Source organism: Pongo abelii, chromosome 8 (assembly GCF_028885655.2).
Source record: "Pongo abelii isolate AG06213 chromosome 8, NHGRI_mPonAbe1-v2.0_pri, whole genome shotgun sequence".
In the NCBI taxonomy this organism is placed as follows: domain Eukaryota; kingdom Metazoa; phylum Chordata; class Mammalia; order Primates; family Hominidae; genus Pongo; species Pongo abelii.
In genome coordinates, this window is record NC_071993.2 from 51,089,558 (window position 1) to 51,102,959 (window position 13,402).

General features: G+C 53.8%; 1 protein-coding gene across 5 annotated transcripts in view; it reads left to right on the forward strand.

Moving 5' to 3' along the window:
* Positions 1-13,402, forward strand: part of RASSF4 (Ras association domain family member 4) — a 35,105-nt gene that overhangs the window by 2,822 nt on the left and 18,881 nt on the right. For all 5 annotated transcript variants that reach the window (XM_009245327.3, XM_054521459.2, XM_009245328.4 and 2 more), the window contains 2 exon segments: positions 7,666-7,765; positions 9,276-9,351. In XM_009245327.3, coding sequence (XP_009243602.1) covers positions 7,704-7,765; positions 9,276-9,351 — 138 coding nt within the window. In that variant the 5' untranslated portion in view covers positions 7,666-7,703.

Below are 13,402 nucleotides of genomic sequence, written 5' to 3' on the forward strand. Positions count from 1 at the left end.
AGCCGTAGAGAGCCTCCAGAGCAGCCCTGCAGCAGCAGGCACCCAGAGGGGTCTGACCCTCTGCGTTGCACTCCCAGCCCCAGGCAATCAGGATATTGGACAGTGCCCATTTTGAGCACATGTTTGGCCCAAAAACCATAGCTAAGAAGATCTTCGTTTCTGTGGATCTTCTCTTCCATAGGCTGGAGGTGAGCCTGGTTGGTGGGGAAGTTGAGGAGTGGTTCAGGGGGTTCCAGGAGCAGAGAATGTATGTTTAAGGTGTAAGGGGGGAGCAGGAGGACTGGAAATGGTTTTCTTGTCCCAAATTGCTTTGCCTTGAAACAAGGGCAGAAGCCAGAAGTCTTGCCCACTGGGAAGGCTGGTCTGCGATCTACATGGGTGCTCAGGGCCAGGCTCTCAGAGGAAGGGGAGCTGTATCAGGGAAGCCTGGATGCTGGACTGGACTCAAAGAGACCTGTCAGTGAGAGGCCAGAACCGCAGCGGGGAGTAAAGGTGAGCTGGGCCTGTGTGGTCAGTCCAGGGCAAGGCGGGAGTGGAGGTGGAGGGGAGCTCTGTGCCCACCTCTCCTGGACTCCCCTGGTCTCCATCACCCCCACCTGGACAGTGCAGAGTCTTCTGGGGCAGGGAGGAGTGAGTTGAGCCAGAGGGATGATGGTGGGAGTGGAGAGGAGGGGTCTGGTGATTGGAACTGGGCAGTAGGAGGGGACAGCAGTGTGGAAGGAGGTGGGAGCAGCAGCTGCTGAGTCGCTGCCTGCCATCTACAACCAGACAGCCGGCTCTCACCACAAAAATGCTTGGCTGAGGGTACCCCCTCAGAGGCACCTGGTGTCGGCAGACACTGCAACTTCTTCCCTGGCCAGGCTCCTGCCATTTGCTGGCTAACAGGTGCTGGGAGGGGCCTTTTAAAGGTTCATTGTCCTCTGTGCCCTGCTGCCGTTGTGGCTGGCAATTCAAATGTGGTAGCCACGGACTGCAGCCAGGAACTTAGTCCCCCCAGGAATGCTGGCAGCGTGGCCTGCACCTGCTCTGTGGCCTGCACTTGCTGTCCTCCTCCAGCGGAAGCAGCTCAGGCCCCCAGCTGTGCCCCACATACTTGTCCTCCTTTCTTTTGCTTCCCAGGTCACTTTCTTTATGACCTATTTGATTTAAATCATGCTGAAATAAGAAAATAAAAATCACAATTTCAGGAAATGTGAAAACAGAGGTAACCAAGCTCTCAGACTTCACAGACATGCTTAGAACATTTTAATTTGGATGCCTGTACGTTTTCCCTTTTGCCAAGTGAGGACACCACATCTGTGTTGGCCATGTTTTATGTAAGAAGGGACACTGTCAGAAGGAAAAGCAGGCAGCACAGTCTTAAAAGTCTTTCAAGTATACTCAATTTCATGTCACGAAAGCCTCACTTCACTCGGCATCTTCTGTTCCTTTTGCCACTGGCCTGTAGGAATTGGGCCCCGGGGGTGACTGGAAGAATCACAGTCACTTCTTCTGTAATAACTTTCCCCACAAACACAAAAAAGGAAAGACGACCCATGCCTAGCAGCTCTAAAGCCCTCGGCGGCCTTTGTCCCTCAGTAGTGACAGCAGGCTGTCTCTCTCTGCACGGCTGGCAGAGCAGCTGCTGAAGTGGAAAGGGAGAACAACTCACTGCTTGTTCACTGGGACAGGTAGCCGTGGCTGGCATGCCGCCCAGGGAGCCTCCTCTGGGGTACAGACAGCCCTGGCTGCAGCTGATCACTCTGGTTGGGGACAGAGTGTCCTCCAGCCTGGGAAACAGGCGTGGAGGCCTGAGCTGTGTCCTGGGACCTGGGGGAGGGAAACAGGCCCAGACAAAGAAAGCTGTACTTTCCCAGCAGAATGGCACGGCTGGGGGGAGGGGAGGGCCTGCTGGCCAACTTGGCCTGTCCAACTGCATCTGTCACTCTGTGGTTTTGAGCCTGAGCCTGGGTGGCAGGCCAGCCCCAGCCCATCCTCTCCTGACTCCTGCTGCCACCCATGCAGCCTCGCTTTAATCCATTTGTGTATTGGGCTTCTACCTAGGATCTAATTTCAAGATAAGGTTGTGCTGTTTATAAAAGACTGAAAAATACTCCGGCAGAGATTCTCAAAGGCCCCACCCAGTGCACTTGGAGATTCAATGCAAAAGGCTGTTCCAGGAAAATGCTCCAAATAGAGAGATGGCTCCCTTTCCTCTCCTGTTGGGTGTGCGTGTTCCCCCTTGCAGCTTGCTCCTGCCACAGCTGTCTTTTGGACACCCTTTAGGTACTCATGCAGCTTCCTGTAGATGTGATGTCAAAACGAATGAAATTCATCAAAATGAATGAAAGTCTGGTAAAGGGGATAGGGCGCAAGCACAGTGTTGAGATCTGCAGTGGAATTCTGTGAGTGATCCTGGAGCTCAGGGAAAACAGGTCTTCTTGCGGTGTTGGGTCTGAGAACCAGAGAGACCAAGTGACTTTTGTGGGAGCCATAGGCTCTTGGCCCCTTAAAGTTTCACTAAAAATCACAGACATGAGGCAGATTGATTAATAGGAGAAAAGGCATACACATGTACTTAAGGTGCATGCATGGGAGCCTTCAGAATGATGGTCCAGCTTCCCAGTGAGTAACAGAGACTTATACACCATTTTGAGGTTACAGAAAGAATGGGGCTTAGATTCTGGTGAAACAGGCTATGGAAGGAGGAGAGGCTTGGCTAGTGAAAGCGACCTCGTTATGTAGATGAAGCCTCCCTCAAAGAGACTTTTAAAGGTGTGGATTCTCAGTCTCTCTTGGATGTGGGGAAAGACCTGGAAAGGGGAGGGGGCCTGGCTGCATTAATGGAGATTCTCTACAGATGCAAGTTTTCCCACTGAAGACACTCTGCCAGCCACTTCTTTCAGGATGAGCAAGTGGCAGCCATTTAAGAACACGTCAAAGAAATATATGTTGGGGATAAAATATTTTCCTCTCCTTCCCTTACTTAGGGCCATGAAGCTAATGAGTGCTGGAGGACACAGAAATGTGTGCCTCTCTCAAAGGAGAGACTCTCTTTGTGGGGAGCCAAGGTTCCCACCCTGTAAGGCTCAAGACCCAGCCCAGCAAGCTGGAAGAGCCTCCCTTTGCTGCAGTGGGCCCTGAGCCACCTCCCTCAGCCTTGCTCGCTGACCCCCCCACCCTCCCCTGGGATGGCGTGCCCCGTTCTCTGCCCCAGCTGTTTACCCTACAAGCCCACCTTGCCCTTTATCCCTTCACTTTGCCATCTGCAGCCTAGGACTCTCCTTTACTTTCCTCCTGGTCTCTCTCCTCTGAGCGGCCGCCCCCAGCTGGTGCCATTCAGTCATGGCCGGAGACACTCAACATGTTGGTTGTGTCCTATAAATAAGCAGGCGTGCAGGGGAAAAGCACTCCTGAAGGCCAGTGAGGGAGAACCATGCTTTTCAAGTAGTATTACCCAGAGCCCTAGGAGATAAGGCTCTCTGCCACCACCACCTCACTGTCAACCACGGCAATCCCCTTTAATCTGTTTTGCATACATTTTCTATTTGAACAAAGAGTTCCACAGTTAAGAAAATTTCAAACCCATTGGAGGTCAATATTCTTGTTGTACAGATGGGAAAATTAAGGCCCAGAGAGGAGAAGGCATGCAACGAAGCACCCCAGAGCTCTTTAGGAAGCATTTTCTATGAATAAGTAACCACTGCCTGACTTATGGGAAATTCCACTTCTAAGTGTTCCTACTACATATGGCAAAATGAACTTCTTCCCCACACGCTATAGGAGACTGGAAGTAAATGTAAATCATGCCATGTCGTGAATCAGAAGTCACAAACTGGAGCCTCACTGTCCAGTGGACTAGGAGAGGTCCCCAAACACTGGTGAGACTTCAACCCCAGCTGATGTCCAGGCTCTTGACTCCTTGAATTCCTTCCCATACGAGTCAGAAAATAGTGAGAGTACACAGTCAAGAAGGGAGAGTGTGCAAGGGGGTTGGGAGCTGCTACCTTTATGGGTTTCTTTAACCAAGGGGTGCAATATCCAAGAAGATTCCTGGAAAAAGGTGGAACTTTCTTGAAACTGTGGTGCCACCCATTTTTACATCAAATATGGGTGTTCTGGAACTGTCACGGTGCCTGTGGGTGTGTGATTTAGCATCCCAGAGAGTTGCCTGGTTAATGAGCGTATAGTGAGGTCCTAGAAGCAACCTAGGTCGAATCCAGCACCGTGTTGGTTTCAGCTGGTCTTAGCCAGCTTGGCCCACACTCTGATTTTTTTAAAGTCTTATGACCCCTAGCTTCTTATGACCCCTATTTTAACAGTTTCCTTTTGCTGGTCATGTGAAACGGCTGCCTGGAATTTTCTATTCTCCTGCGAACATCTGTATTATTCCTGTCTCACCACTAGGTGTATCTGTCTTGCAAGGGTGTTTAGTTTATTTATAAACATATTTAAATATAAAATATTACATTAAATATATGTTGTTTTGATTGGATTATGTATTGCATGAGACTTGGTCTGGGTTATGCTGCAGTAACAAATCCCTGATACACCAGTGGCTTGTCACGGCAGAGATTTATTTCTCCCTCTCAGTCCATATCCAGTGTGGGTTGGCAGACAGTTCTGGTCCACAGTCACTCAGGGACCCAGGCTGACCATCGAGTAGCTGCACGCGGCTTGAAACACATGGCTTTCTGGGTCACCACGGTGGAGGCAGGAGAACTGGAGGGTTGTGCACTGGCTCTTAAAGCTGCTGGCCTAGAAGGGACCCACAACACTTTTGTTCACAGCTCAGTGGTCAGAATGAGGCCCACAGCCCCAGCTAGCTGCAGAGGGCCGGGGTGATGAGTGACCACACGGGCATTCCAGGGACAGTGCATGCCTCTGCCAGCCAGCCACCTTTCAGTAATGAAATATAGCCCCAAAAAATCCAGATTCCTGGCTTCTTATGAAACGCCAAAAGAGTTGCCCCATCGGAGAAGGAATGTGCCCCCCATTCCCCATGGACCCCGTGACGAGTGTCCCTCAGCAGAGTCACCTCCGTGGCCGTTGGAGACTTTTATATTATTTATTCCTGCTGTATGTGCACAGCTTTGGAAGAGTAGACTTGGAGGGAGTCTAGAAGCTTCTTGTATTTATTCAGCAATTTAACGTGTATGGACTTCCTGCAATGTGCCAGGCTTATGCTTGGGGCTGGAAACTAGTGGTAAAGCACCCCCCGCCCCCACCCCCATCGTGCTCCTGTTCTCTTGGGAGGGAAGTCTAAACAAGAGCTGAGTTCTGCAGGGCCCAGTGGGGAAATGGGAAGAGACGATGGGGCAGAGAGGGGCTGCCCCAACATGGACTGGGGCTTTTCTGGCAAGGGTTTCCAGGAGGAGCTAACATCAGAGGACAGGAGTAGTTCTGGGTTCTGAACAGAGAACAGCACTACAAAAGGGAAAAAAAGCATAGGGCCCCTTAGGGGAGCCGTGAACTGCTCAGTGAGCCCAGGGCTTAGGGCAGGAAGTTGGGGTGGAAGCTGGATACAGAGGAAGGCAAGAGAAAAAAACACCGCCTGTAATTTTGGGGTAAATCCAGCCCTTCCTGTAATGAGTTTGCTGAAAGCAATACTTCGTTATGCTGAAGACCCACAGAAGCAGTGTGGGCTAAGAAACCCAGTTCCATGGCTCACCCTGGGCTGCACTAGGCTTCTGCCTTGCAAGTATATAAGGAACTACCCAGAAAGGGGGGCAGATCACTTTTTCCATGGGCAAGCGGAGGTGCCAAGGAACTGAAACTTTATGTTGAAATCCCTGTTGCCTGGCCAAGAAAAATGCAGCAGTAAGTCCCCGGCTCCAGGCCTTGCTGCTGGGGGCCTGACATCTCTCCAGGCCCTGAGGTGCCTAACTCTGGAGCAAGGCAGAGGGGAGGTATGGATAGGATGATCCTGAGGTCATCAGGAAGCCCACTCCCTCAAATCCTTCCCCTTCTCCAGGCCAACTCTACTTCCCTGCCTCTTGCATCACAGGCTCATGCAGGGCTGATGCTAGCACAGAGGGCAGGTTTGTCACATTTGTGGGTGTCAAGCAAGGAGGGAGAGAGCAAACTGGACCGGTCCGAGTGAGTGCCTGAGGAGATGGGCGTTCTGCAGGGATGGGCTCTGAGGACATTAATAAATACGACAGCAGGTGGAGCTGAGTTTGAGCCCCCCGCCCCCCGTGGCATTTGCACACACTCAGGTCGGGAAGACATGATGGGTTTGTGTGAACAGATATGGGGGAGTTGTGAATGAGCAGAGCTCTGTCCTGGGAAGGATGTGGTGTGGCCCCAGGCTGTGCCCCCTCCCAGTGTGTCCTAACACGCCCAGCCCTGAGCTGCAACTTGGGAGATGGAAGGTGGAGGCAAGGTCAGCACTGGAGTGTGTGTGTGTGTGAGTGTGTGTGCATGAGATTGTGTGTGTTTGCATGTATGTGTGTGTGTTTGTGTGTGCATGTGTGTGCATGTGAGCGTGTATGTGTTAAGTGTGAGTGTGTGTGTTTCTGTGAGCACGAGTGTGAGTGTATGTGTGTGTGCATGTGATTGCGTATGCATGTGTTTTTGTGTATGTGTGTACGAGTGTATGTGTGAGAGAGAGAGAGAGAGAATGTGTGTGTGTGTGTGTGTGTGTGTGTGTGTGTGTGTGTGTGAAGCTTTACCTCCCTGCCCAGCATGTAGGAGGCCTTGATAAGAGTCCTTGGCCACACTGACACGCGGGAGAGAGAGGAACAGGAAGCTGTGCAGATGCCAACAGGATCAAGAAAGCTCTGGTGGATTTACCGTCCATGAAAGAAACCTGGGGAGGGCAGGAGCGGCTCCTCAAACCAATCAAGGCTGTGCGTGGAAAGAGGGAACAGTATGTGTGTGGAACAGTGTGTGTGAACAGCGTGTGTGTGGATCCACTAATGATCCTGTGGGCTTGAGATTACCTTATTGCATAGACGAGGAAAGGAAGGTTTGGGGGTTTAAGTCACTGCCCATGATCGATATAGAGAAGGTGCTAAGAGACCAGAATCAGGGGTCTGAATGCTTGTGCTGGAACAGTGGCTTTGCTGCTTACTTGCTGGTAATCTTGGGCAAAGTGCTTAAGCTCTTGTCCCTGTCTTCTCATCTGTAAAATGGGAATATGGTGATACTCACCTCACAGTATTGTTGTAGGGACTGGAGGAGATAACTCAGAGAAGATGCCAACCATCTACAGCACATAAGGAACACAGTGCTGACTAACCCACTGCCAAGACAGCCAGTGATGGGCCACTGCCTGGCTGAGTGGGAAGGCAAGAGAGAGGCCCGGGGTAGCTCTGGAGGATTGCAGGAGCAACCGAGGCAGAAGCCATTAGTCAGGCTGTCCCTGCCAAGGGAAGGGAGCATGTGGTCTAAAATGCTTAGGAGATGGATCTGGATTCCTGGGGATTATGGAGAGTCTTCTGGGGTGGGCGGCTGAAAGGACCAGTGTCACTGGCTCAGCATGACCTTGCCCAACCAAGGGCAGCTTGACTGACATGTGGCCATGTGGGTCTGGGCCAGACCCTTTCAGCCGCAGCCACCTTGTGCCAAGGCGGTGTGATGCCAAGGCCGATGGTGTCTGTGCCAGGGCTGCGGGTGTTGGGTGCTGCACTGGCCAGCACTCCTCTGGCTCACCTGTCTGTCCACCCTTCCTTGTCTTCCCAGCAAGTAACTCCTAGGTCTGCAGACAAGAGGAAGAGAAGATGAAGGAAGACTGTCTGCCGAGTTCTCACGTGCCCATCAGTGACAGCAAGTCCATTCAGAAGTAAGCCTTGGTGTGCAGGTTGGGTGGGGGAGTCTTCACATTTGCCATCCCCCTCGTCCTGGGCAGCCTTTAGGTGGAGGGGTTCTGAGCACTTGTTCAGAGATCTGATGGGGTGCCCTGGGGGACAGAGATGGGGTGCTTCTTTTTGAGCCTGTCCAATAGGGGATCCCTCAGCCACACATGACCATGGCTGGGAGGCATGGGCAATAGAAAAGAGGCTTCAGATGGCAGGCACTTTATACGAAATAAGTGTGTACAGGGCCTCATTATAACTTTTACATTGATTGCATGTTGACAAATAGTAATTTAGATATATTGAGTTCAATAAAATGTGTTATTAATGCTAATTTCACCTGTTTCATTTTCCCCTCTGTATTAGGCCATTCTTGTGTTGCTATAAAGAAATACCTGAAGCTGGGTAATTTACAAAGAAAAGAGGTTTAGTTGGCTCATGGTTCTGGAGGCTTTACAGGAAGTGTGGTGCTGGCATCTGCTCGGCTTCCAGGGAGGCCTCAAGGAGCCTCCAGTCATGTTGGAAGGCGAACGGGGAGCAGGCACTTCACGTGGCGAAAGCAGGAGCAAGAGAGAGGGAGTGGAGGGCGGTGCCACACACTTATAAACGACCAGACCTCGTGTGAACTCAGAGCAAGAGCTCACTCATCACCATGGGGATGGCCCAAGCCACTCATGAGGGATCTTCTCCCATGATCCAAACACCTCCCAGCTGGCCCCACCTCCAACACTGGGAATTACAATTCCACATGAGATTTGGGTGGGGACACACATCCAAACCGTATCACCTCCTAACATGTACTAGAAGACTGAAATTATCAGTGTGGCTCACATCCCATGTCTGTTGGCCCTGCTGCCCCCCAGAGCCCAGCTTGGGTTCAGGCAGCTGTCCAGGCCTCCCCTTCCTCCAACATTAGCCAGGGCTGTGGCTTTCCCTTCGGAAAGGGAGACAGCATTGAGGGAAAGTGGCTTACTGCAGACTTCAGGGCCTTACTCACAGGACCATCACCTTCCACTGCGCCTTCGGAAAGTCAGGGTGGGGAAGAAGCAGGCACCCCTCAGGGTGGCCTGCAGCAGCCACAGCAGGCCTTGTAGGAGGTGATATGGGGAAAAGCAAGAGGCTGTACAATGCTGAAAGCAAGTCCAGGGCATTTACTGTGAGGAAGCAACACAGGTGGAGGGCAGGGAGGCTGCCAGGGCCTTACCTGTGATAGTGAAAGTCTCGGCACCCTGGACATCCTGGACCAGACGCAGGCCTGTCCCGTGAGTCTCGCCTCCTCCTCAGCCCCACCCCTATGTCCCCCACCAGGGCCATGTGCAAAACCATCCGGGTGCATTGCGATGGCACAGTCTGGTCTCCTCCGGTTATGCCTGGCCAACGAGAAGGGTGCTGTCAGACTCCTGTTACAAATGAGGAAACAGAGGCCAGGGAAGCCAAAGGCCAGAAGCTGAGGCCCTGCCACACCCCAGGAGTACACGTGTGTCTTTCCCTTTCTAGGTCAGAGCTCTTAGGCCTGCTGAAAACCTACAACTGCTACCATGAGGGCAAGAGCTTCCAGCTGAGACACCGCGAGGTGAGCCTGTTGCTCTTGTTCATGGGGTCACCATGTACCCTGGGAGGCCCTGCCTGATACCTGTTGTTTCAGGGTAATGATGAAGACCATCCCCTTCACTCTCAGCAGTGACCTAGTTTGGACAATAAATTATATGGTCACTCTCATCACTCATCTCTGACCCTGAGCCAGGGACCAGGTTACCAGCAGCCAGGTCATCTCCCTTGCAGAGGGTCAGCACATCCCTTCCAGAGTTCCCAGTGGCAGAAATCATCTCGGGAGTCTTCCCCCTTCCCCCTTCCCCCGAAACCTTTGTCCATGTGAACTGCTGCTGAGAACAGGTCCTTCGTCCGCCCACCACACCACTCAGCGGACGAGAGGAGTCAGTCCCTCTCTGTTCCCTGCTGGTCCCGCCACGTATCTGCAGGGTCTCACCTGTGGCGCCTGGTCCCCAGTGCTCTCATTTGTAAAGTGGGGTGTGGGGCTACACAGGGGCTTATAGGCTCAGATGCTCACGCAGGCAGTGCAGGTGTGGGGAGTGGGTCTCCACTCAAGGAGTCAGCCGCCCATCAGATCAAACCATCCCTACAGTGCAGGACCGTGGGCCTGGTGCAGCCAGACCCTTTCTGATTTTTCAAAAGACGATAGATTATCTGGAATTTCATGAGGAATTTCCCAAATCTTGAAACATCATGTGGGCTAAATACATGTCTGATGCCAAACACAGCCCTTGGGCACTGGCTGAACTCTGCAGGGCCTAGGCTTGGGGGACCACCCACTGGGCAGGGCAAGTGGAGCCCTAGTCTTGCGGTCATTCACATCCTCTGATGTTTCCTGTGGGAATCTTGGTTGGGCTTTGTGGCCCTGTCTTGGTCTAATTCAACATATTTGTACTGCCTAATGGCAAGTCTTATCGTGGTAAGGCTGTTTTTTGGGGGGTTCTGCAGTTGAGATTGGGTTGGCTCCCGGACTTTCTCCCACCCATCAGCGTCTGACCAGGGCCGATGGATTCCCAGTGCTCCTCTGTTGTTGAACACAGGAATGGGCAGGGCAGCCCCAGGAAACCCAAGACCTCCTCACTAGTCCTGGCTCACTAGTCCTAGTCCTCCCTCTTTAGTAACTCAGACACCCTTCTACAGCTCCCAGGCCAGAGCTAGCCCAGGCATCCAGGCAGCTCTGGGCAGCCAGGGGTTGCCAGACAGTGGCAGATCAGAGGGCTGGCCAGAACCTGCTGCCAGACGGCCTCAGCCAGCCCCTGAGGCGTCCCCTTGGCCGGCCAGGCCAGATGTCACACCCTTCAGGAGCTTCTGGCTCCTGGTCCAAGCTGTGCTGGGCTGCCTGTGACCACTAGGCACGGTACAAACCTCACACTCTGCCTCCTTGACCTGTCCAGGCCGCGAGGCCCCACAGCTTGCTCTCCTGCCATCCCACCTCCTCACGCTCGCTTCTGTGACACCTGTCTCACCCTGCCTGCCCCCATCCTGCACTCCCCAGGCCAGGCACCCTGTAGGTCCCTGTGCAGAGTTGGTGGGTGACTTAAGCAGCAGGTGTAGACCTGGAGAGAGTTGGGGTGAGTCCTCACTCCTGAGCTCCAGTGTGCTGGGCAGAGGGAGGCACTAGGGAGAGAGTGATGGTGCCACAGGGATTTCCACCTATGCTGTTAACACAGCCACTTCATATCTTCTGGTGGAGGCCTGGGGTGTGGTCACTGCTGTTCTTCAGCTCTGGCTGTTCAGGGATTGATCTAAATCCCAGGTGGCTCTCCACAGGTGGTCCAAGCACCAGCTGCCCTGGAAACTGGTTAGATATGCAAATTCCTACCACACCCCTCTCCCAGCCTGCTGAACCGAAAACACTTAGTCCTCCTGTCCAAGTTTTAACGAGCCCTCCAGGGCATTCTGGTGGAAGGTCAAGTTTGAAAACCACTAGTAAGAGCTTAGTTTTGGCACTCGGGATTCCCCAAGATAATCCCCTCTGTAGGAACAGTTGTCGGGGGCAGGGGCGCGGGAGCGGGAAGCCCCAAGAGCCTCCACCCTGCGTTTGTGGTTTGTGTGTGTTGGTGTGTGCTGCGGGACAGCCCACAAAGAGAAGTAGGGGACTCTCAGGCTGGGAAGAGGTGTTCTTGACAGCTCTTAATGATAGAAAGTTAACCCACCAGGGGGATTTTCCTGTCCCTAACGGTGAAGAAAGTGTAAGGGTTTGACCTGGTCTCCATGGAGCCAGAAAGTACCTTTCAGGAAACTTCTGTAGCCTTAACAGCCCAGGGGGTACCGGCCTGAAGAAGTGTGTGTTTTTGCTGGGTCACAATTACCACATAAGACGAGGCTTTAGGCTGTGATGCTGATAGGCACAACTGGTCCCTGGGGCACCAAGCCCTCCAGGTCTCACTGCCACCCTGTGATGCACCCACCACGACCTCCTGGGCCACGGGGCACTTGCTGCAGGGGCAGGGCCATCCCAGGCTAGTCTCTCCTCAGGCACCACAGGCCCCAAGGGCTGGGCAGACAAGAGGAACAGACACTTCCCCGGGGAACCTCCAATGCACCAGGCACTTTGCCTCTCCTTTGTTAATATAAGGTGATATAGGAATGATTATTTTCCAGGCAAAGAGATGGAGGCTCCCAGAGTTTAAGTCTCTAGTCCAAGGTCACACTGCAGTAAATGAAAGGTGCTGGCCATGGCCCCAAGCTCACAGCCACTTACAAAACAGCAACACCATTTCCAGCATTAGGCTTTGGAGGTCTCCACCCAGTATCAGTGAACAGGTCTCAGGCACACAGGGAGCTGTTTGTTGCCCTTGAGCTCCAAGTTAAGGGGCTCTCAGGCTGGCGAAGGGCTCACCACCCGGGGCGCGCTCCCAGAGCCGCCTGAAAGAGACCCCCCCGTGTTGTCACTGCCCCTCACCCGCAGCACCGGCAGCCTTAGCAGTACGGTTTGGGGTGCCTTCTCCTCTACTGTCTCATCCCACTTCTCCGAAGGTGGGCAGGGCCACGCCCTGGGGCCAGCGTCACGCCCTGGGGCCAGCGTCTCCTTGTGAGCCTTCTCCCCGCTTCCGAGGGGCTAGAGGAGGGACGCCTTCTCTGGAGGCTGAGGCGCCAACTTCCTGTATCATGAACCTCGCCTTTGAGATAATTTTGCTTGTATTACAACAAAAAGCCTGAGCAATGGGGAACAGTCTGTGGCTTTTGAAGATGGCAAAGGGCTTTAGCCAGGCTGGCTGGTATCTCAAAAGAAAAAAGGACCGCCGGGAAATGTCCTTCTGGACAAGCAAGTGAGCCCCAGGCGGCAGGACCCTTTCTGGGGACTGTGTGCCGGCCCCGCCTGCCTGGGGCGCGGCGCCGAGGCTCCGGGGCGCCCCCTGGTGACCGCGGGCGCGTTCCACATCCAGTCTCGCTCCTCGGCCCTGGGACCCCTCAGCAATGCGAGAAACGGAAGGGGCTTCACCTGGTCCGGGGGCTCTGTCTCTCCCAGGGGTGCGGAAAACCAGCATCCCGCCTTGAGATAGTTGCACCGTCCCCTCTCCGAAGGCCTGGCAGACCACTGGCCCCTGGAGTGACTGGCCAGCCCCACGAACATCTGTTTTCTGGGAGCTGCAAAGCGCTTCCCAGCCTGCCCGCTCTGTGCAGGGCCTTGTGTCCCACTCGCTCCCCTCTTCGCCTCCCATCCCCACCTTCCACCCCCCGCCCCCACTCCCCTCTCCACCTCCCACCCCCACCTCCACTTCCCTTTCCATTCTCTTCTCCAGTCCCCTCTCCACCCCCAGCCCCACTCCCCTCTCCATTCCCACCCCCACCTCCACTCCCCTCTCTACTCCCCTTTCCACTCTCCCCACCCCCACCCCAGTGGCAAGTAGGAAGGAGAATGTAACTGCTCTACAAGGGCCCCACCAGGAGGCTTAGCTTGAAGGGAAAGGAATTCCCCTGGGCCTCTCTGCAGGAGCTTGGGACACTGCCAGAAGCCCCGACCACAAACCTGTATTCGACTGGGAGGGAGCGCCTTCCAAAGGTGCCATTTACCTCTTTCACACAGCTGGGTATTAGTGAGGAAGCCCGGGGATGGTCTCCTCAAACTG